Here is a 26113-nt window from a genome sequence, read left to right as displayed (position 1 = left end):
GGTAAAACTGAGTGAAATGTATATCTGTGGCGCTACTCAAAAGCCATTAAAAGGACAAAGCGCATCAAATATTTACAAGGTGGCTTGTGTCGGAGTGGTTCTTGTGAGACAGCGACGTGTCTTACAGTCCAACGCCGTCCAGTGAGTCTGGATTCCATACAGCATGAGAACTCTGAGAACACCAGAACTATAACTGAACCACAGGAAAAACAGCTCTGACAATTCCATGCAACTCTTTGAGGTATTTTCGGCACTAAACCTGTGCAATAAGCAGTCTCAATTTTTTTTAAATAATAGGTTCAGTGAAATGTGTTGTTTTACAGGGTCAGCCATGGTGTCCTGGGGGCAAATTAGGGTTAAGTGCCTTGCTCAAGGGAACACTGCCAGATTCTTCTAGCCAGCAAACATTCGGTTACTGGCCCAATGCTCTAACCGCTAGGCTACCTGCCGCCCACATTAAGTATGTCATGTGTTTGAGTGTTTGGAGGAGAAATGCATCTGAAACAAGGCAACAAGAAACTAGGCATCCCTGGCATTAGTGATCTGAGAAGGGCGGAGTATGAGAACACCAGTCTCCTGCTGCCTGGCTATCCATCTGAATGGCTGTTTCATATACAGATACAGTATATACCATCAGCTTAATTTACATATATATTATATACGATCAGTAAAATGTACATATACAATCAGCTTCATTTACATATACAGTATACACGATCAGCTTCATTTACATATATAGTATATAAGATTAGTTTCATTTACATATACAGTACAGTATATTTAATCTGTTTAATTTACATATACAGTATATACAATCAGTATAATTGACATATACAATCAGCCTCATTTACATATACAGTATATACTGTATATGGGGGTGGCAGGTAGCCTAGTGGTTAGAGCGTTGGACTAGTAACCGAAAGGTTGCAAGATAGAATCCCCGAGTTGACAAGGTAAAAATATGTCATTCTGCCCCTGAGGAAGATAGTTAATCCACTGTTCCCCGGGCGCCATGGATGTTGATTAAGGCAGACCCCCGCACCTCTCTGATTCAGAGAGGTAAAATGAGGAAGACACATTTCAGTTGAAGGCTTTCTCTTTCCCCACTACACTCACCTCCACCACACTAGACTACAGTCGTGGCCAAAAGTTTTGAGAATAATTTTCAAAGTCTGCTGCCTCAGTGTTTATAGATATTGTTACAAGCATTTCATAAGTGTCAAAGGCTTTTATTGACAATTACATGAGGTTGATGCAAAGAGTCAATATTTGCAGTGTTGACACGTCTTTTTCAAGACCTCTGCAATCCGCCCTGGAATGCTGTCAATTAACTTCTGGGCCACATACTGACTGATGGCAGCCCATTCTTGCATAATCAATGCTTGGAGTTTGTCAGAATCTGAGGGTTTTTTGTTTGTCCACCCGCCTCTTGAGGATTGAACACAAGTTCTCAATGGGGTTAATGTCTGGGGGGTTTCTTTGTCACGTTCTGACCTTTATTTCCTTTGTTTTGTCTTTATTTAGTATGGTCATGGCGTGAGTTGGGGTGGGCAGTCTATGTTTGTGTTTCTATGTTTTTCTATTTCTGTGTTTGGCCTGACATGGTTCTCAATCAGAGGCAGCTGTTTGTGAGTGAGCAAAATAGTGAGTGAGCCCACTCCCTTGGCTGAGAAGCAAGCCCACATATGAATGGTCTCAGGATGCTTTACTGTTGGCATGACACAGGAATGATGGTAACGCTCACCGGACAAGCTTTTTTCCAGATGCCCCAAACAATCGGAAAGGAGGCTTTATCCCAGTCCTCAGCAGTCCGATCCCTGTACCTTTTGCAGAATATTAGTCTGTCCCTGATGTTTTTCCTGGAGAGAAGTGGCTTCTTTGCTGCCCTTCTTGACACCAGGCCATCCTCCAAAAGTCTTCACCTCACTGTGCGTGCAGATGCACTCACACCTGCCTGCTGCCATTCCTGAGCAAGCTCTGTACTGGTGGTGCCCCGATCCCGCAGCTGAATCAACTTTAGGAGATGGTCCTGGCACTTGCTGGACTTTCTTGGGTGCCCTGAAGCCTCCACAACAATTGAACCACTCTCCTTGAAGTTCTTGATGATCCGATAAATGATTGATTTAGGTGCAATCTTACTGGCAGCAATATCCTTGCCTGTGAAGCCCTTCTTGTGCAAAGCAATGATGACGGCACGTGTTTCCTTGCAGGTAACCATGGTTGACTGAGGAAGAACAATGATTCCAAGCACCACCCTCCTTTTGAAGCTTCCAGTCTGTTATTCGAACTCAATCAGCATGACAGGGTGATCTCCAGCCTTGTCCTCGTCAACACTCACACCTGTGTTAACGAGAGAATCACTGACATGATGTCAGCCGGTCCTTTTGTGGCAGTGGAAATGTTTTTTGGGGATTCAGTTAATTTGCATGGCAAATAGGGACTTTGCAATTAATTGCAATTCATCTGATCACTCTTCATAACATTCTGGAGTATATGCAAATTGCCATCATACAAAGTGAGACAGCAGACTTTGTGAAAATGTATATTTGTGTCATTCTCAAAACCTTTGGCCACGACTGTACACTCCACTTCCACTATACTACAATCCCTCTGGCAGTCATGCAGACAATTAGAGAAAATTGTCCATTCAGCCCTGGAATTGACCTGGCTGGGGCCCGTGTGAGCCTTCCTGTACGGGCTACTTATGAGCGGGGAAGGCGGGATCTGCAGTCCACGGAGCTGAAGCAGAGATTCATTCAAGAAGGTTACGTGTGGGGCGGGCATTGTGCAGCCACCCCCACCCCACCCTCCACCACCTCCACCCTGCACCACCTCCACCCTGCACCACCTCCACCCTGCACCACCTCCACCCTGCACCACCTCCACCCTGCACCACCTCCACCCTCTCCACCCTGCACCACCTCCACCCCTCTCACTAACACCCCCACCCTGCACCACCTCCACCCCTCTCACTAACACCCCCACCCTGCACCATCTCCACCCCTCTCACTAACACCCCCACCCTGCACCACCTCCACCCCTCTCACTAACACCGCCACCCTGCACCACCTCCACCCTGCACCACCTCCACCCTGCAAATCATCCCCTCTCACTAACACCCCCACCCTGCACCACCTCCACCCTGCAAATCATCCCCTCTCACTAACACCCCCACCCTGCACCATCTCCACCCCTCTCACTAACACCCCCAACCTGCACCACCTCCACCCCTCTCACTAACACCGCCACCCTGCACCACCTCCACCCCTCTCACTAACACCCCCACCCTGCACCACCTCCACCCTGCACCACCTCCACCCTGCAAATCATCCCCTCTCACTGGCTAATTTGAAACGTTTCACACCCCCATATTCCAAGACAGATAACTTTTGGTCTGGTGATCTACTTTTCTCACGGCACCACGGGTGTGGAGGGAAGAATAAATACAATAATACCACTGGGGTTGAGGCACGTTCTGAGGCCGGACAGAGTCGCAACCTAGCTTTGGGTGGCGATCAGGGGGATAAAATACATTTCATGCTTTGCTCAAGATGGTTGGTAGCATGGATTTGTTTACACACATATTGGTGTTGGTTAAGGAACAGCTTTGGAATTCATGGGGCTTAACTACACACGGCTTTCTTTTCGGTGGGGGGGTTAATAGGATGTCCTCTCTCTCTCTCTCTCTCTCAGCAACTTGAACCTCAAAGTTTGGATTTAAGTAAAACCGCTGTAGCTTTTTACTCAGTAAATAGAGAGAAAGCAGCTTTAAAACTTCCTGGCCCCCAGACACTGCCCCCCCCCCCCCCCCCAAAAAAAAAAAAATGGCATTCAGAATTCCAATTTGACTCAGTTCTACTGAACAGACTAGGACAATGAAAGACAATGGACAACGCCGCAGATTTTATCATTGTCAACTATGCTATCTGACTTGGTTGAGTCCTAGCGGCTGTTAATGACAAAACAAACAAAGATTTTCATGATGGACCACTGTATAGTCAGGTCTCATAGGTCTCACCCCTTACGAAAAAAGATTGCAGTCAGACTGCAGTATAACTGCAGTTACGCCTCGATCACAGCGACAGCGTCATTGCATTGGGTGTTCTGTGTGGTACATAGGGTGGATTTATCGAACGTGTGCATCAAACTATATCTGTAGACGGCTTGACGGAAATGGTAGCAGAACTTTGAATTATTGTTGCACACATATCCAGATGATGCTGAGTAACATTTTGCGGAACGACGCTGTCATTGTGATTGAGGTGTTAGAGTGCAGTGTATTCTGCAGTTACCTGCATCCAATATACCACAGTTGACTGCAGTTACTGCATCCAATATACCACAGTTGACTGCAGTTACTGCATCCAAAATACCACAGTTGACTGCAGTTACTGCATCCAATATACCACAGTTGACTGCAGTTACTGCATCCAAAATACCACAGTTGACTGCAGTTACTGCATCCAAAATACCACAGTTGACTGCAGTTACTGCATCCAAAATACCACAGTTGACTGCAGTTACTGCATCCAATATACCACAGTTGACTGCAGTTACTGCATCCAAAATACCACAGTTGACTGCAGTTACTGCATCCAAAATAACACAGTTGACTGCAGTTACTGCATCCAAAATACCACAGTTGACTGCAGTTACTGCATCCAATATACCACAGTTGACTGCAGTTACTGCATCCAAAATACCACAGTTGACTGCAGTTACTGCATCCAAAATACCACAGTTGACTGCAGTTACCTGCATCCAAAATACCACAGTTGACTGCAGTTACTGCATCCAAAATACCACAGTTGACTGCAGTTACTGCATCCAAAATACCACAGTTGACTGCAGTTACCTGCATCCAATATACCACAGTTGACTGCAGTTACTGCATCCAAAATACCACAGTTGACTGCAGTTACTGCATCCAAAATACCACAGTTGACTGCAGTTACTGCATCCAAAATACCACAGTTGACTGCAGTTACTGCATCCAATATACCACAGTTGACTGCAGTTACCTGCATCCAATATACCACAGTTGACTGCAGTTACTGCATCCAATATACCACAGTTGACTGCAGTTACTGCATCCAATATACCACAGTTGACTGCAGTTACCTGCATCCAATATACCACAGTTGACTGCAGTTACTGCATCCAAAATACCACAGTTGACTGCAGTTACTGCATCCAATATACCACAGTTGACTGCAGTTACCTGCATCCAATATACCACAGTTGACTGCAGTTACTGCATCCAAAATACCACAGTTGACTGCAGTTACTGCATCCAAAATACCACAGTTGACTGCAGTTACTGCATCCAATATACCACAGTTGACTGCAGTTACCTGCATCCAATATACCACAGTTGACTGCAGTTACTGCATCCAAAATACCACAGTTGACTGCAGTTACCTGCATCCAATATACCACAGTTGACTGCAGTTACTGCATCCAAAATACCACAGTTGACTGCAGTTACTGCATCCAAAATACCACAGTTGACTGCAGTTACTGCATCCAAAATACCACAGTTGACTGCAGTTACCTGCATCCAATATACCACAGTTGACTGCAGTTACTGCATCCAAAATACCACAGTTGACTGCAGTTACTGCATCCAATATACCACAGTTGACTGCAGTTACTGCATCCAATATACCACAGTTGACTGCAGTTACTGCATCCAAAATACCACAGTTGACTGCAGTTACCTGCATCCAATATACCACAGTTGACTGCAGTTACTGCATCCAAAATACCACAGTTGACTGCAGTTACTGCATCCAAAATACCACAGTTGACTGCAGTTACTGCATCCAATATACCACAGTTGACTGCAGTTACTGCATCCAATATACCACAGTTGACTGCAGTTACCTGCATCCAATATACCACAGTTGACTGCAGTTACTGCATCCAATATACCACAGTTGACTGCAGTTACTGCATCCAATATACCACAGTTGACTGCAGTTACTGCATCCAATATACCACAGTTGACTGCAGTTACTGCATCCAAAATACCACAGTTGACTGCAGTTACTGCATCCAAAATACCACAGTTGACTGCAGTTACTGCATCCAATATACCACAGTTGACTGCAGTTACTGCATCCAAAATACCACAGTTGACTGCAGTTACTGCATCCAAAATACCACAGTTGACTGCAGTTACTGCATCCAAAATACCACAGTTGACTGCAGTTACCTGCATCCAATATACCACAGTTGACTGCAGTTACTGCATCCAAAATACCACAGTTGACTGCAGTTACCTGCATCCAATATACCACAGTTGACTGCAGTTACTGCATCCAATATACCACAGTTGACTGCAGTTACTGCGCTTTTACTGCAGTTTCAAAACTGCATTCTTTTTCTGTAAAGGATTACGTTGAACTTGATCTACACTACCGTTCAAAAGTTTGAGGTCCTTGTTTTTGAAAGAAAAGCAATTTTTTTGTCCATTAAAATAACATAAAATTGATCAGAAATACAGTATAGACATTGTTAATGTTGTAAATGACTATTGTAGCTGGAAACAGCTGATTTTTAATGGAATATCTACATAGGCATACAGAGGCCCATTATCAGCAACCATCACTCCTGTGTTCCAATAGCACGTTGTGTTAGCTAATCCAAGTTTATCACTTTAAAAGGCTAATCTCAATCTCACCAGTCTCAACGCCAATAAGGCATAATTGCAAAGAAAAAGCCAATAAAAATAAAAGATTAAGATTGGCAAAAGAACACAGACACTGGACAGAGGAACTCTGCCTAGAAGGCCAGCATCCCAGAGTCACCTCTTCACTGTTGACGTTGTGAGGCGTTTCTCAAACCAGACACTCTAATATACTTGTCCTCTTGCTCAGTTGTGTACCGGGGCCTCCCACTCCTCTTTCTATTCTGGTTATAGCCAGATCGTGCTCTTCTGTGAAGGGAGAGTACACAGCATTGTATGAGATCTTCAGATTCTTGGCAATTTCTCAGTTGTATTGCTTCTTTAATTAGCACAACAGTTTTCAGCTGTGCTAACATAATTGAAAAAGGGTTTTCTAGTGATCAAGTAGCCTTTTAAAATGATAAACTTGGATTAGCTAACACAACGTGCCATTGAAACACAGGAGTGATGGTTGCTGATAATGGGCCTCTGTACGCCTATGTAGATATTCCATCAAAAATCTGACGTTTCCAGCTACAATAGTCATTTACAACATTAACAATGCCTTCACTGTATTTCTGATCAATTTTATGTTATTTTAATGGACAGAAAATGTGTTTTTCTTTCAAAAACAAGGACATTTCTTAATGACCCCAAACGTTTGAACGGTAGTATATGTAGCTATAATGTCACATTTACAATATGCTTAGAGATGCGTTATACTGTATAGGCTTCAATATACACAATATAATGTACAAAAAATACAGTATACACAAAATACAGTAATGCATGTCTTTGTAATGTGGCTTCGTAGTCAGCATGTGCTAATCATGTATTCCATCCAGTCTATCAAAGCCACTGGATGTAGCCTATAATACGATGATGAAGCACGTCACAGAATGTTCAGAAAGAGGAGAAGAAGAATCTGTTCTTAGCCTTGTTTGTCGTTCACACATGCAGCAGGGCTATGATGCGGTTGATGGTTTTGCCTGCATGTAGCCAGTCAGCTGCAGCAACAGCAGATGACTGGCATATGAGAGGAGCGACTCAGCCCCCGATCAGCACACTGCAGTGACGTAGTCTCCAGTGTGGGAAAAGACAGGCCAGCGTCCCCATTCACCAGGCTATTTATAGCACGCAATGCCTCAGCGGTCTGTCATAAGCAGCAGCCTAGGGGATCTGCCAGTCAGCAACACTTGTTGTCTGTGGGATCTGCCAGTCAGTCAGCAACACTTGTTGTCTGTGGGATCTGCCAGTCAGCAACACTTGTTGTCTGTGGGATCTGCCAGTCAGCAACACTTGTTGTCTGTGGGATCTGCCAGTCAGCAACACTTGTTGTCTGTGGGATCTGCCAGTCTTTCAGCAACACTTGTTGTCTGTGGGATCATAGAGTCAGGTGGACACCAGGTTAACATCCCCGTACACAGGGCAAATGACCCTAATCACTGCCCTGTGATATTTTTCTCTGGGAAATAGTGCCTCCTACTGGCACTCCAACACCACTTCCAGTAGCATCTGGTCTCCTATCCAGGGACCGACCAGGACCATCCCTGCTTAGTTTCAGAGGCATGCCAGCAGTGGTATGCTGCTGGTTGGTCTGTGACAGTGGCACAATTGATCTTGGACTCTGACTGTGTGTGTGTGTGTGTGTGTGTGTGTGTGTGTGTGTGTGTGTGTGTGTGTGTGTGTGTGTGTGTGTGTGTGTGTGCGAGGAGAGAGGAAGGAAGGTGCATCAGTGTGTAATTAACTAACTAACTTACTAACTTAATGTACCGAAGCAAGGGATGATATAACAAGGTTCTGTCTGCTACACCCTTTCGCTCCCCTCTCACTCTCCCTCCCTCCTGTCCTTTCCATATCAAAATAAGGGAGAGTGGAGGAGGATGAGAGGAAGAGACAGGGTGGAGGAAGAAGACAGGAAGAGACAGGGTGGAGGAGGACGACAGGAAAAGACAGTGCAGTGCTGCTTAAACTGGGAGGATATGGCAGAGGAAGGGCTAAAGTCAGAGACTCCACTTGAGCTTCCTGCACAAAAGGGTAATCCTCCCCATAATATGGGGTGTCTTTTGAACTGTCGAACACTTTGGAGTTTCAAACGGCTTCTTGAAAAGAATGTTAACATGTATTACTTCCTTGTCACTGCAGACTTCACACACCCACTCAAACATTAGCACCTTCAGAATACTAAACCCCACTGCTCTAGAGACAGGATATCTTGGTGGGGAGTGACTGACTACATACCAATTCCCAATCCATTACTGCACTGTCAGTAGTACGCTGGTGTTGAACTTTGTTCTGTCTGAGACGTGTAACGCTTTAGCTTACATCGCAAACGCCACTCCACAAAAAGCCATACTCAATAGGAAATGGTAGAATCTGGTGTGGATAGACAAAATGTCTATCTCAACCAGTTTCAGGTCCGTGAAAGGAGTATGCTGGTGTGGACATTGAAACAGAGCCCATGTTCCAATCAGAGTCCATGTTCCAATCAGAGTCCATGTTCCAATCAGAGCCCATGTCCATGTTCCAATCAGAGCTCATGTCCATGTTCCAATCAGAGCTCATGTACCAATCAGAGCCCATGCCCATGTTCCAATCAGAGCCCATGTTCCAATCAGAGCCCATGTCCATGTTCCAATCAGAGCCCATGTCCATGTTCCAATCAGAGCCCATGTCCATGTTCCAATCAGAGCCCATGTTCCAATCAGAGCCCATGTTCCAATCAGAGCCCATGTCTATATTCCAATCAGAGCCCATGTCTGTTCCAATCAGAGCCCATGTCTATGTTCCAATCAGAGCCCATGTCTATGTTCCAATCAGAGCCCATGTCTATGTTCCAATCAGAGCCTATGTCCATGTTCCAATCAGAGCCCATGTTCCAATCAGAGCCCATGTCTATGTTCCAATCAGAGCCCATGTCTATGTTCCAATCAGAGCCCATGTCTATGTTCCAATCAGAGCCCATGTCCATGTTCCAATCAGAGCCCATGTTCCAATCAGAGCCCATGTTCCAATCAGAGCCCATGTCTATATTCCAATCAGAGCCCATGTCTGTTCCAATCAGAGCCCATGTCTATGTTCCAATCAGAGCCCATGTCCATGTTCCAATCAGAGCCCATGTCCATGTTCCAATCAGAGCCCATGTCTGTTCTAATCAGAGCCCATGTCCATGTTCCAATCAGAGCCCGTGTCCATGTTCCAATCAGAGCCCATGTCCATGTTCCAATCAGAGCCCATGTCCATGTTCCAATCAGAGCCCATGTTCCAATCAGAGCCCATGTCTATGTTCCAATCAGAGCCCATGTCTATGTTCCAATCAGAGCCCATGTCTATGTTGTAATCAGAGCCCATGTCTATGTTCCAATCAGAGCACATGTCTATGTTCCAATCAGAGCCCATGTCCATGTTCAAATCAGAGCCATGTCCACGTTCCAATCAGAGCCATGTCCGTGTTCCAATCAGAGCCCATGTTCCAATCAGAGCCCATGTCTATGTTCCAATCAGAGCCCATGTCTATGTTCCAATCAGAGCCCATGTCTATGTTGTAATCAGAGCCCATGTCTATGTTCCAATCAGAGCACATGTCTATGTTCCAATCAGAGCCCATGTCCATGTTCAAATCAGAGCCATGTCCACGTTCCAATCAGAGCCATGTCCGTGTTCCAATCAGAGCCCATGTTCCAATCAGAGCCCATGTCTATGTTCCAATCAGAGCCCATGTACTTCGTACATACCATACAGTACTTCGTACAGTAGAATGTATGCCCAATACATTACCTCATTCTACGCAGCATGCTAGTGTGGACAATGAATCAGAGCCAGTGTTCGGCTATGTCCGAATACCCGTATTCGGTAACCATTTTGGATATGCGTAAATATAACGTTTTACAGTAGGTGAAATTTAAAAAATGTAGTGATGTCATATCTGCTTATCTGTCCCTTATCTGCTTGTCATCTGTCAGAATTCGCAGCATGCTATTGAGTAAAGGAATTGGCTTTTAAGACCCACGTGTGTTTTACTACAGCTGATAATCAGATGAGAGGACGCGCTATACCAAAATGAAGGAATGGAGGGAAACAATGCAATAGCGCATTAGATTAAGAATGATCACTATGGATGAGTCTACTATGTTGATATTTGTTTATTACCACATACCTTTTTTGTAAACAGTATGTTAAAAAGTGTATGTAATATGATTAGTAATTAGTATAGGCAAGACTGACATGGCCTCTATGTTCCAAAGTCCATACCAGCATATACTTAAAATGCATATCCATTACGTCATTTTACATAGTATGCTGAAACAGAACAGCGCGCTACATTCAAATCAAAATTAAATAAAATTGTATTTGTCACATGCGCCGAATATAACAGATGTAGACCTTACAGTGAAATGCTTACTTACAAGCCCTAAACAACAATGCAGTTTAAGAAAATACCCACACAAAAAAAAAGAGATAGATTAACAAGTAATTAAAGAGCAGCAGTAAATAGCAATAGCGGGGCTACATACAGGGGGGCACCGGTACAGAGTTAATGTACGGGAGCTTCGGTGTCAAGGTAATATGTACATGTAGGTAGAGTTATTCAAGTGACTATGCATAGACAATAACAGAGAATAGCAGCAGCGTAGAAGAGGGTGGGGGCAATGAAAATAGTCTGGGTTGCCATTTGATTAGCTGCTTGGGAGTCTCATGGATGGGAGGTAGAAGCTGTTAAGAAGCATCTTGTACCTAGATTTGGCGCTCCGGCACCTGTTGCCGTGTGGTAGCAGAGAGAACAGTCTATGACTAGGGTGGCTGGAGTCTTTGACAATCTTTAGGGCCTTCCTCTGACACTGCCTGGTATAGAGGTCCTGGATGGCAGGAAACTTGGCCCCAGTGATGTACTGGACCATGCGCACTACTCACTACCATACCAGACAGTGATGCAACCAGTCATGATGCTATTGATGGTGCAGCTTTAGAACCTTTTGAGGATCTGAGGACCCATGCCAAATCTTTTCAGTCTCCTGAGGGGGAATAGCTTTTGTTGTGCCCTCTTCACAGCAGTCTTGGTGTGTTTGGACCATGTTACTTTGTTGGTGATGTGGACACCAAGGAACTTGAAGCTCTCAACCTGCTCCACTACAGCCCCGTCAATGAGAATGGGGGCGTGCTCGGTCCTCCTTTTCCTGTAGTCCAGGATCATCTCCTTTGCCTTGATCATGTTGAGGGAGAGGTGGTTGTCCTGCCACCACACGACCAGGTCAAGACTTGAAAAGTAGCTTGGTTTGTTGTCTTCCTGTATTGAACACAGACAGACCCTTCTTCAATTCGATCGATTATGAACGTTTAAAAATACCTAAAGTTGTATTACAAAAGTCGTTTGAAATATTTTGGCAAAGTTTACCGTACTTTTGAAATATTTTGTAGTGACGTTGCGCAATTTGGAAGCTGTTTTTTTTCTGGATCAAACGCGCCAAATAAATTGACATTTTGGATATATATCGACGGAATTAATCGAACAAAAGGATCAATTGTGATGTTTACGGGACATATTGGAATGCCAACAAAAGAAGCTCGTCAAAGGTAAGGCATGTTTTATATTTTATTCCTGCGTTTTGTGTAGCGCCTGCAGGGTTGAAATATGCTACACTCTTTGTTTACTGTTATGCTATCACCAGATAATAGCTTCTTATGCTTTCCCCGAAAAGCCTTTTAAAAATCTGACATGTTGGCTGGATTCACAACGAGTGTAGCTTTAATTTAGTATCTTACATGTGTGATTTAATGAAAGTTAGATTTTTATATCATTTATTTGAATTTGCCACGCTGCATTTCCCCTGGCTTTTGGCAGAGTGGGACGCAAGCGTCCCCTATACCATAAGAAGTTAACTGACTTGCATACTTAAATAAAGGTAAAATAGCGGGATTTCTTATAAGCTTCCAGGTTAGAGTCCCACTCCTTGAAAGCGGCAGCTCTACCCTTTAGCTCAGTGTGAATGATGCCTGTAATCCATGGCTTCTGGTTGGGGTATGTACGTATAGTCACTGTGGAGATGACGTCCTCGATGCACTTATTGATAAAGCCAGTGACTGATGTGGTGTACTCCTCAATGCCATCAGAAGAATCCAGGAACATATTCCAGTCTGTGCAGCAAAACAGTCCTGTAGTTTAGCATCTGCTTCATCTGACCACTTTTTTATAGACCGAGTCACTGGTGCTTCCTGCTTTCATTTTTGCTTGTAAGCTGGAATCAGGAGGATAGAATTATGGTCAGATTTGACAAATGGAGGGTGAGGGAGAGCTTGTGTGTGGAGTAAAGGTGGTCTAGAATTTTTTTTCACTCTGGTTGCACATGTAACATGCTGATAGAAATTAGGTAAAACTGATTTAAATTTCGCTGCATTATAGTCCCCGGCCACTAGGAGTGCCGCCTCTGGATGACTGTTTTCCTTTGCTTATGGTGGTATCCAGGTCATTGAGTGCGGTTTTAGGGCCAGCATCGATCTGTGGTGGTAAAAAGACAGCTACAAAAAATACAGATGAAAAATCTCTAGGTAGATAGTGTGGTCTACAGCTTATCATGAGATACTCTACATCAGGCGAGCAAAACCTTGAGACTTCCTTAAATATTGTGCACCAGTTGTTGTTTACATATATGCATAGGCCCCCGCCCCGTTTCTTACCAGAGGCTGCTGTGTAACCCACCAGCTGTATGTTCTTAATGTTGTCGTTCAGCCACAACTCGGTGAAACATAAGATATTACAGTTTTTACTGTTCCGTTGGTAGGATATACGTGCTTCCAGTTCATCCCATGTATTTTCCAGCGATGGAATGTTAGCTACCAGATCTTTTCCCGCGAAATCTCAGTTTCCTTCTCCAGCGAATGACGGGGATCTGTTCCTGCTCGTGCGTCTGGAGTATATCCCTCCCATCCGACTCATTGAAGAAAAACTCTGCGTCTAATCTGTGGTGAGTAATCGCAGTACCTGATGTCCAGAAGTTTTTTTTTCAGTCACAAGAGACGGTAGCTGCAACATTATGTACAAAACAAGTTAAAAACAACCCGGGGGAAAAAAAATTGCATGGTTGGTTAAGAGCCGATAAGAGGGCAGCCATCCCCTCCAGCGTCAGACTGGGCAAGAAGTGCGCTTCCCAGTAGTATGCTAGTGAGGACATTGAAGCAGAAAAGCATGCTACATTCCCAGTAGTAGTATGCTACTGACTCCTGGAAGAAATATACAACAACTATCCATAACATTATTCCCAATAGTATTTGGCCTTTTAAAAAGTATCCTCCAGAGCCCATTTAGACTGGCACACCACTTAACGGGATAAAACATGAAGGGCCATTAGCGCTCATTAGTCTGACGATGTGTCAGCGGCTGGAACAGATACCACCGACGGATCAATAGAGCCACCACTACCAGTCATGGCATGTGTCACTTTGATTATGTCCCCGATCTGAACACAACTGAACACAGAGTCCTGTGCTGCAATCGTCTAGTTTTGTCTGAATGAAAGTAAATCTTTCACTGGCCACGACTTCATGGCGTTATACTGTACTTATGATCGTGTCCTGAGCTAAACACAGTCATGGGTTGCAATCGTCTAGTTTTGTCTGAATGACAGTAAATTGTTGGGGCGGATTTAGCACCAAAACCCACATGGTCTAACACTGCACTTTGGAGGAGGTCAAAACATTTGGGGCTCCATTTTACACATGCATGGAGCCAGGCTCATCCAAAGACCCCTCCTAAAACTATATTATCTGTTGTCTCTCTGGAACATCCTAGAAAAACCTCCCTATGTTGAAGTTCCATTCAAACAAATAGACAAAAGCCTAATCATATATTTAAATCTATTGCAACAGTACAAAAATGCAACCTAGTACAAAATGTCTTGAAGCAAATGTCGATGGAACCTAGTCTTCTGGAAAAGGGAGATTATAATGCTCATCGCTGAGGGTAATAAAAAAAAAGCATTCTCAATCTTGCGTCTGTAGCAAAAAAAGTGTGGAAAATGTGGAATGAACATATAATTTGACCTAGCTAGAACAGCAGAGTCTTCAACAGCAGTCTACAACAGCAGAGTCTTCAACAGCAGAGTCTACAACAGCAGTCTACAACAGTAGAGTCTACAACAGCAGATAAGAACAATATTCTTGGCATTATGGCTCTGTGCCTCTGGCTGGCACACCCCTGGCTTTAGCAGGCTAACACTTCTGTCAGTTGGGGGACAAGGCAGTCGATGCCAGGGCTGGATGGTGCCCCGTTGCTCCATCAGTGACGAGCCCCAGAAGCCAAGCTCTGGAAATCTACAGCGTGTTTGAAGTCCATCCACCCAATGAAATGGTGTTATAGTATAGTACCCGGCTTCATTGTAAGCCGCCATGGTGCCATCTCTCTGTGGTCGCATAGGTTGGACAATTGGACCTCAGTCAATTCATTACTGTGGAACTGTACTGTAATATAGTGGAGATGAATGAAACCATCTGTCATCAGGGTCCAAGCACATCACATACCCAATCCTACAATAAAACATTCCACCCTCAGTGACCCTACCCCCCCATCTTCATCATCCATTGTGTCAACTCCATGTATGCCTTTACCATTCATTCACTTAACTATGCTGAGTAATAAAAGATGACTATCACACGCATTCATGAAGACTCCATGAGAAATGTAGTATGCACTCGTTTTTTTTCCCAGCTCTTTCTCGCTTTTAGTGTAAATGTTTTATTCCCTGGGTAGTTCTGTAGTAGAGAACATCTGATGATTTCTCCTGTGGCCGTTTCCCCACCAATGGGGAGTTCCTCTTCACTCGGTCTGATTGCACTCATTTGCACATGGAAAGACCTGGACGGAACAGCGTGCCGCGACTTAAAGAGGCCTTGCGACTGAGAGTGCTTGACGACGCCCTGCCACTCAGCTCCGGCAAATTTATGGCAGTGGAGTGGAAGTCTAAGAGGTGGAGAATTTACAGGAGCCGTACAAATAGAAATGCTAGTTACCATGGCAACTTGACTGGTACACCCTTCAAGCAACGTTGACTTAAATTAGTGTCTGATCTAGTAATTCTAATTCTATTTTTTTTTTTAAATGTTTACCCCTTTTTCTCCCCCCATTTCGTGATATCCAATTGCTAGTTACTGTCTTGTCTCATTGCTTTCTCACTCAAGTACGGACTCGAGAGAGGCGAATGTCGAGAGCCATGCACAACCCAACCAAGCGCACTGCTACTTGTCACAATGCCCACATAAGGGAAGCCAGCCTCACCAATGTGTCGGAGGAAGCGGCGTACACCAGGCAACCGTGTCAGCATGCACTGCGCCCGGCCCGCCACAGGAGTCGCTAGTGTGCAATGGGACAAGGATATCCCTGCCGGCCAAACCCGGACAACGCTGGGCCAATTGTGCGCTGCCCCATGCGTCTCTCGGTCGCTGCCAGCTGCGACAGAGCCTGGACTCAAATCCAGAATCTCTAGTGGCAAAGCTAGCACTTAGACCACTGTGCCACTCGGGAGGCCAAGTAACTCAAATTTTATGCTCAGACCACGGCAACTTGACTGGTACAGTCATGGGTAAACTCAATATTGTCGCTGGTCCATCCATCACAAAAAGTTGACTTGAATGGTAATGTCCGTTCCAGTCATTCTAGTGATATGGCACAGACAAGGCTGTCAGTCAACTGGATCTGGGGATAGTGCAGTGAGGATCTCACCTGAGGTCGAGGGTGGCCCGAGACCAGACAGGCTAGCTCCAGGGTCTCTCCCTCCCGGATGGTGTAGACGCGTTCGGTATAGCGCTCCTCCTCGACGTTGCATGCATGGCCAGAATGGATGATTCGGACTGTAGGAGGTGCTGTTGACGAAGAAAATATCAAATAAATTAATGTCAGGTTCAATGAGAAACACAGATGTAACTGGTCATATCAATACTTTTCAATGAGGTGGAAAAGTGGTTTAAATGACAATCGCTGAAATGTAAACACATCTGGAGACCTTTTTTTTTGTGACAGGCTTTTGACACGACAGCTAATTATCTGTGAACAACTTCAACTAGCTAGCTAACAAACTAACTGTGGGGTAGCAATTCAGATATGTAAAGTTAATTAGCTACTGCAATGCTCTTTGATAGCAAATGTAAATCTGGCTAGTCTATTCACTAATGTTTACATTTTGATGTTTGTAATGTCTCCAATTTCCAAGGTGTGTAGAAGGGGCACAATGTGTTGTGTGCGTCACAGTTTTCCATCTGGGTAGTTGTTGTTGCCAATGCTAGTTTCAAGTGCTAGTTCTGTTCAGGGGCAGAACGACAGATTTGTACCTTGTCAGCTCGGGGGTTTGAACTTGCAACCTTCCAGTTACTAGTCCAACGCTCTAACCACTAGGCTACCCTGCCGCCCCTGCCTACCCCAGCCAAACCCGGCCAATGCTGGGCCAATTGTGCTTCCGCCATCTGGGAGTCCCAATCAGGGACAGCTTGGATTTAAACCAGGTACTGGTTTGGATTTAAACCAGGTACTGTAATGATGCCTCTTGCACTGAGATGCAGTGCCTTAGACCGCTGCGCCACTCGGGAGCTAAATCACTTTTATTCCAGCCTAGCAATAACACACCTGATTCAACTTATCAAACTAAATGAGTTGATAATCAAGTGTGCTATTGCTGGGTTGGTATAGAAGTCTGCTCACCCAGTAGATCAGGGATCAGGGGAGGAAGGTTGGCCACCGCTGGTATGGATTTCTTATTGTTCACCTGAAATTATGCTTTAGTATTAATAACCTACTTGTTACCACTCAGTTATCTATTTTTGTTTAGAGTAACATGTCTAATCTTTAAATACCAGTTAGCTTATTTGTACATTTTGAAGTGATGAAGTATTGATTCTTTGAAGTGAAGTCTTTAAAACTGTTTTTAATTGTTAAAATATTATGCAAAATGAACTAGTGTCAATGTTGATTAATCCCAATCCTGCAACAAAGAGAAGGGGTTATGTCTGTAATGTGCCTTTGTGTTGTGTTCTCAAATCAACATTTCCTTTTTGTTGCAAGATCACCAATCTGTTTGATTTGATTGTCACTCTCTCTCGGTATCTCAGCTGTGGGAATCCATTTTTTGCAGCTTATCATATGTCATGCATCTCCAATACAGTATGATGGAATTACTGGCCTTATGGGCATCTGTCATCTGAAGCAGAGCATGGCCAAACTCACACATTGAGAACATACAGCTCAACATGTAAACAATTAAAAATTATACCAGTAGACAACGTATATGAGGCAAACTATATACCACATTTTGTACATGCCTTTTAAGTGCTGACATAAAAAAAAATTGTGCAAATCCAACCCTTGTAATTTCGGTACAGTATGAAAATAAGGAGACGAGCATTACAGGTAACATTTTATGAGATTCATTTAATTTAATTCATTTTGGCAAATGTTGCTAGCAAAATGATTGAAGTTCCCATAGACAGTACATGGTTGCTCTATGCATCACTAGATAAAACTAGAGACTGGGCTAACACAGCTAAACTTTTAGGTCAACAATATGCGGTTTTTATTTTTTTTAATGTTGGCTTTAGAATCGTGAGAGAAATAGGAATTAGCTAGTTAGTTATACCTAGGTAGCTTACAAGGTTAGCTGACTTTTCTTAAAACCAACCTCATTGTGGAAAGCTACATATCCCTCATGCTAGCCTTTACAGCCAAATATCACTTCAGAAAAATATTAATTTGGCCAGCATTGTAGACCATTTCTGCTTTAGATCATTGTGAAATAACAGCGAAATGCTGTGAAAACCAACGCGCTGACAACGCAGTAAATTGCGAGTTTTGTTGAAATGTTTTGCCCTCAAGCACTGTTTACTCCTACCGCACTAATCTGCTGAGCACCTTTTGGAGCTCCGCCCTAGCAAGGCATTTGATTGGTTTGACGTGTTGAGAGGCGTCACTGATTTACACTGAAACAGAGGTATGGCTAAAGTCACAGTCCATATAACTAGGGCAATTAATTTTTCTCCTGTTCAGGAAAAACGTCTGCCTCTGCTGATTCACACAATGTTACCCGGGTGCAGTTCCCTGCATCTCCCCAGCTGATGTAAAGCACAGACGATTTGAGAGGAGCAAGATATATACAATAAACCAAGGATATTATTCATCTTTAGAAACGAGAGATAAAAAAAAAAAACGTATCTTATTAGACTTCACAAAGTTGTGCACGGGAGACCGACGAGCCGGGATGTTTCCAATATTGATCCCCCCCACCCCCCCATATGAACAGCCAGAACTGAAGCCTTCAGTATCACAGAGCTGGAGCTTCAATGATATACTCATGAGTCATTCCCCCAAGTAGCTCTGAAATTAATGTAATTTTCTACTATTCTTATTGAGGTAGCCTCCTATCGTGCAGAGTAGAGTAGTTCATTGCAATGTGTTTGAAATGTGCTGTTTGAAATGAAAATAATGGATTTAATGTTGAGAATGTGTATTGGGAGGCCATAACGCAACATAAGAAAACTTTTTGAGCCGGGAAAATATGTTTCTACTGATATTGGGGGGGGGGGGGGGGGGTTATGGTAATTAAAAAGCACAGGCCCAAAATAGCTAACGAGCTAAAGGTTAAGGCTGTTCCATCGGATTACACAACAAAGGGAAAAACTTAAAGTATTGTACTTCCTGTGTGCCAGCTGCCTGCAATGTACCCTGACCTACTTTTCTATTGTCTATTTTTAGAGAATGAGTCTCTTCCCCCCCTCCCCCACCCTCACATGACTCTGCTAATGTGGCCGTCCTGTGATGTCAGTCTTCTCTGTAGCATGCCTCACCAAAATATGGCCCCATAGGATGACAATGACGTGGGTACCCATTTTCTTGGTTCAGTGAGTAGCATATGTTCAGGGTTTAACATATGGAAACACGTCTCGTGTGGATTTGAATAGAATAAAACGACCTCGGAGAAAAGAGAGGCAAACAATTTGGACGTGTGTTCATGTAGCCTGCGTTCGCCCACATAACATTTTTTTACAGATTACTATAGTACTTACTATACAATTCTACAGAATGCTGTTGTAAACGTTAGTATACTGTAGAATACTATACTCCACACTGAAGTATCCCTCAATCGTGTAGTGCTTACTAAATCATTTTTATATCGATTGGCTGCTAGCTAGCTTTACTGCTAGCTGCTAGCTTCGTCAATGCTGTTTTCATTTGAGCTGTCCTTGGGGAGCTCATGCCGGGGATTTCCTCTGAGGTTCTCCCTCGATTGTGTAGTGCTTACTATAGAATTGTGTAGTATGCTATACTCCACACTGTAGTATCCCTTGATATTATTTGACTATTTAAAAACACAATACAACCACAAATGTGGATACAACGCATTTAGAGATTTGTTTGAGAATAACAAACAAACAAAAAATGTATTTAAAATGTATTTCCATTGTGGCCCAACAGCTACAGCTAACCCACATGAAAAAAATACTAGAGTATACTATGGTCTAATTACTGTAGTATTACTAGATACTATAGTTTTCACTGTAGTGTTTTCGCAGACATGACTGAAGTATACTACAGTATTTACCGTAATGTTTTTGCGGACATGACTGTAGTAACACCTGCCGACTAGGGTTAACTAAAATGGCTAAACTACCACACTACACCAGTAACTGTTTACTGAGGAGAACTCCTCAGTAGGAGAACACCTCAACCAGAACACAAGATACAACAGTTACTGTTTAATGAGGAGAACACCTCAACCAGAACATAAGACTCTACACCAGTTACTGTTTAATGAGGAGAACTCCTCAGTAGGAGAACACCTCAACCAGAACATAAGATACAACAGTTACTGTTTAATGAGGAGAACACCTCAACCAGAACATAAGACTCTACACCAGTTACTGTTTACTGAGGAGAACTCCTCAGTAGGAGAACACCTCAACCAGAACATAAGATACAACAGTTACTGTTTAATGAGGAGAACACCTCAACCAGAACATAAGACTCTACACCAGTTACTGTTTAATGAGGAGAACTCCTCAGTAGGAGAACACCTCAACCAGAACATAAGACTCTACACCAGTTACTGTTTAATGAGGAGAACTCCTCAGTAGGAGAACACCTCAACCAGAACATAAGATACAACAGTTACTGTTTAATGAGGAGAACACCTCAACCAGAACATAAGACTCTACACCAGTTACTGTTTAATGAGGAGAACTCCTCAGTAGGAGAACACCTCAACCAGAACATAAGATACAACAGTTACTGTTTAATGAGGAGAACACCTCAACCAGAACATAAGACTCTACACCAGTTACTGTTTACTGAGGAGAACACCTCAACCAGAACATAAGACTCTACACCAGTTACTGTTTAATGAGGAGAACACCTCAGTAGGAGAACACCTCAACCAGAACATAAGACTCTACACCAGTTACTGTTTACTGAGGAGAACACCTCAACCAGAACATAAGACTCTACACCAGTTACTGTTTAATGAGGAGAACACCTCAATAGGAGAACACCTCAACCAGAACATAAGATACAACAGTTACTGTTTAATGAGGAGAACACCTCAACCAGAACATAAGACTCTACACCAGTTACTGTTTAATGAGGAGAACTCCTCAGTAGGAGAACACCTCAACCAGAACATAAGATACAACAGTTACGGTTTAATGAGGAGAACACCTCAACCAGAACATAAGACTCTACACCAGTTACTGTTTAATGAGGAGAACACCTCAACCAGAACATAAGACTCTACACCAGTTACTGTTTAATGAGGAGAACACCTCAGTAGGAGAACACCTCAACCAGAACATAAGATACAACAGTTACGGTTTAATGAGGAGAACACCTCAACCAGAACATAAGACTCTACACCAGTTCAAAATAAAATAGTATTTGTCACATGCACTGAATTCAACAGGTGTAGACCTTACAGTGAAATGCTTACTTACAAATCCTTAACCAACAATGCAGTTAAGAAAAATAAGTGTTAAGAAAGGATTTACTAAAATAAACTGAGGTAAAAAAAAATAATAATTAAAAAACGAATAATTAAAGAGCACCAATAAAACAACAGTAGTGAGGCTATATACAGGAGGTACCGGTACAGAGTCAATGTGCGGGGGCACCGGTTAGTTGAGGTAATTGAGGCAATATGTACATGTACCGTACAAGTCAAAAGTTTGTACACACCTACTCATTCAAGGGTTTTTCTTTATTTTTTACTATTTTCTAAATTGTATAATACTAGTAAAGACATCAAAACTATTAAATAACACATATGGAATCATGTAGTGACCAAAAAAAGTTTGAAATAATCCAAATATATTTTATATTTGAGATTCTTCAAAGTAGCCACTATTTGCTTGATGACAGCTTTGCACACTCTTGGCATTTTCTCAACCGGAACATTAAGACACACAGGTTTGTGACAGGCCACCCATTGAGTTGGGTCAACAGTTCTGAGCAATGCAACGGAGCCGACAACACACCTTCGCAAAAAGTAAACAAAAATGCATTACATCTAAACGTTAGTGATTCTAGGCCCATCAAAGGAAAACTGTACAAAGGCAGACAACTTTTTTTTGTAATTTATTTATTTTTTACCCCTTTTTTCATCCCAAATGTTGTGGTATCCAATTGGTAGTTAGTCTTGTCTCATCGCTACAACTCCCGTGCAGACTCGGGAGAGGTGAAGGTCGAGAGCCGTGTGTACTCCGAAACGCAACCCAACCAACGTGCACTGCTTCTTGACAATGCCCACTGAAGCCAGCTGCACCAACGTGTAGGAGGAAAACACTGTACACCTGGCGACCGTGTCAGCGTGCATTGCGCTTGAACCGCCACAGGAGTCACTTGTGCGCGATGGGACAAGGACATCCCTGCCGGGCCAAACCCTCCCCAAACCCTCCCCTAACCCGGATGACGCTGGGCCAATTGTGCGCCGCCCAATGGGTCTCCCGGTCGTGACAGAGCCTGGACTCTAACCCAGAATCTCTAGTGGACCACAGCGCCACTCAGGAGGCCCAAGAAGAAACAAAGTTGTTTAAACCTTATAGGATTAGCTTGTTTGACAGAAATAACGCACATTAACAAGAGTACACAAAAATGGCTTTGATCTGTTACTTCCGCTATATAGCTTTCTGAAATACAACAGTGTTCAGCTGACCAAGTTCACAAGAGGACTAAGAACAAACAATAATGTTCTTCTGATGGTAGAAAATAAATAACAGTTAACCACTGCATTTACATAAACAATATTTCTTTAGAAATACAAATGACTTTACTTAATAAAGGGTCACTATTGGAGGGCACTGCCAATAAACTGCCTGGACCTCAAACCAGCAAAGCCTCTCCAAACAAACCAACTGAAAACAAAAGGACATTATTGCAGTGGTTTTACATAATGAACATCTTGAATATTGTCACGTGAATAAACTCAGTGATGGTCAAACTGAACACATACAATTCAGAACAGTCGACCACACTCCAAACATTTATTCATGGACAGCATGGTCACAAAATGGTTAATCACAGAAATCAACCAACAGTAATGACTTACAGTCTATACACACAAAGGACCTTCCAGGTACAAAGCTCTCACGTGAGCATGACCAAGGGGTGCTTTCATACGTTTCTCTCCTCTTCTTCTTTGTGGTTTAACAGTGGTTGGCATCCAATATGCTGCATTACCACCCACAACTGGACTATAATATAAATCCATGATATTTGGTGATACAATCCATTCATTAAAAACCTACTCCCCCCTTCCACTACTTTGACCCCATCTGCTCCTGCACCATGCCAACAGCCTGGGAGAACAGGACACCAACACCCAACACACCCTGTAAACCTTCTGAAGTCAAAACTTGTATACCCAAATACTTCTCTGCAGCTGCCACCACAACATCTATTTTCTGTCATTTGTGTTTCATCTCTGTGGTACAGTTCATAACCATTGCTATGAACACTAACAAGCCAACCTTACTGAAGCATAAAGTATATCACTCGTTGGCCTATCCCTCTGTTCTGGCACAGATCTACTACTCATAGGGATCCTCTCAGAATCCCAAACCCTTGACCCATCCTCCTCTACTTTCTTCACTGCTTCAGCATATGACATCTTCTGTAGTCAATACTGCCATATATTGGTAAACATAAATATACCAGGTTACTACAAAATACATTTGATTGATAGATAAACCATACTCCATGCAAAGCCAACCAAGTCTCCATTCAAGACGAGCCTCATGTCAACAACTGTCAATCATTTCCTGCCATGTGTCATCTCCAGTACCTGAATCTAGAAAGACTCTTCGACTGAAGTGCATCTCTGCCTCCGCCTGCTCTTCACCCAGAGTTCCACAGTAGATAGGTATCACCATCACCAGAACCAGAACCTCAATCAGTCTTGTAACTGAAGAATGTGTGACAGACTAGGAACCAAAGTTTTGGTTAGTTTCCCTGGGCCCCTATTTTAGGGGAGGACGTGCAGAAAATGTATAAAAGCACCCCTTGGTGTTCCGGCTTTGTACCTGGAAGATGATTTGTGTGTTTCGAATATAAGTTGTTGGGTTGTTTCTGTGAGCAACCATTTTGTGACCATGCTGTCTTGATTATTTGTATTTTATTTGACCTTTATTTAACTAGGCAAGTCAGTTAAGAACAAATTATTATTAACAATGATGGCTTACCAGGGAACCGTGAATGAGCTTCCTTGTTCAGGGGCAGAACGACAGATCACCTTGTCAGCTCGGGGATTCAATCCAGCAACCTCTCGGCTACTGGCCCAACGATCTAACCACTAGGCTACCTGTCAAACAAGCAAACCTAATCCTCTAAGCTTTAAAAAAAATATTGTTTCTTTATATCTGCCTCTACTGTTTCCCTTTAAATGGGCCTAGAACCTCTCGAAGTTTAGATGTTACAATTGTCATAAACATTTTTGCTATGTTGAGTTGTCTGGTCTGTTGCATTGCTCAGAACTGTTGAGCCAACTCAATAGGTGGCCTGTCACAAACCTGTGTGTCTCATGTTCTGGTTGAGGTGTTCTCCTCATTAAACAGTAACTATCGTAGTCTGGTAGTTTTAGCTAACCCTAGTTGTTCGAGCCCCGAATGCTGTTTGGCTGAAAGCTATGGTATATCAGACTGTATACCACGTGTATGACAAAAGTTATTTTTACTGCTCTAATTGCAGAGGTAACCAGTTTATAATAGCAATAAGGCACCTCAGGGGTTTGTGGTTTATTACCAATATAACACAGCTAAGGGCTGTATCCAGGCACTCCGTGTTGCATCTTGCATAAGAACAACACCTTAGGCGTGGCATATTGGCCATATACCACACCCTTACATTTACTACAGTCATGTTCGCAAATACACTACAGAACACTACCATCATGTCTGCAAAAATACTACAGTGAATACTATAGTATACTACAGTCATGTCTGCAAAAACACTACAGTAAATACTATGCTAGGTTAAAAGACACATTTCAGTTGAATGCATTCAGTTGTGCAACTGACTAGGTATCCCCCCTTTCCCTTTCCTTTATAGTACACTACAGTCATGTCCACAAAAACACTACAGTGTATATAAATATAGTAATACTACAGTATTTAGACCATAGTATTTTTTCATGTGGATCCAAATTGAATAACTTGGATTTAAAGGCTAGTGTTTTGAGCCAGCTCAAATGTTTTTCTTCTTTCCAAGTCTGACATTCTATCAGTGCCAAGCCGTCTGTGTGGGGTTCTGGGAAGGTTCAATCATTCAAGCAGCCAGAACATGATTGGCAGTTCACTTTTGGTGCAGTCATCATGGTATAAGACTTGCTGTCTATCTCACTATCTCTTGACTACAACCCATCTCTCTACCTCTGGCTACAACCCATCTCTCTACCTCTGGCTACAACCCATCTCTCTACCTCTGGCTACAACCCATCTCTCTACCTCTGGCTACAACCCATCTCTCTACCTCTGGCTACAACCCATCTCTCTACCTCTGACTGCAACCCATCATGGATACAGGAGAAGTTAAAAATATTTGAGGTCAAGGGATCCATGCGATGTCTTATTCATGAAGCTAGATCTGCATATGTCACTGAAACTTCAATACAGTAGCTAGATGAACTCTGCAGTAAATTGAAATTGAATGTCTGGACGAACAGCAACATCATCGCTGAACAGAATTGTGTTCATTTGCATATCAAATTCAGCTTTCAAAAGGATTTGTTTTCATTTAATTAAACACTGTCATTCGCATCTGTCATATTTTTGGTGGCGTAATTGTTGGACTCACTTCTCTGACATGAAGTGAACAGACATCTGAGTGTTTCAGAAGCAGCGGAGGGAGTGACAAACCAAGTACCAGAAGAATAATAGGGATAAACACAGTCACTCTACTCTAACTCTGCACAGTGGCAACCGAGTTGGCTA

The 26113-nt window shown here is 43.2% G+C and overlaps 1 protein-coding gene across 1 annotated transcript in view; it reads right to left on the bottom strand.

Annotated features, from left to right (window-relative positions):
* The window catches only part of LOC110498192 (MAM domain-containing glycosylphosphatidylinositol anchor protein 2), a 184163-nt gene that overhangs the window by 113054 nt on the left and 44996 nt on the right, over positions 1-26113 (bottom strand). The window contains exon 2 of the mRNA XM_036955189.1: positions 16380-16519. Within this exon, the coding sequence (XP_036811084.1) occupies positions 16380-16519 (140 nt within the window). The remainder of the gene's footprint in view (positions 1-16379; positions 16520-26113) is intronic.

Source organism: Oncorhynchus mykiss, chromosome 19 (assembly GCF_013265735.2).
Source record: "Oncorhynchus mykiss isolate Arlee chromosome 19, USDA_OmykA_1.1, whole genome shotgun sequence".
Classification (NCBI taxonomy): domain Eukaryota; kingdom Metazoa; phylum Chordata; class Actinopteri; order Salmoniformes; family Salmonidae; genus Oncorhynchus; species Oncorhynchus mykiss.
This window is presented reverse-complemented; position numbering and strand designations above follow the sequence as displayed.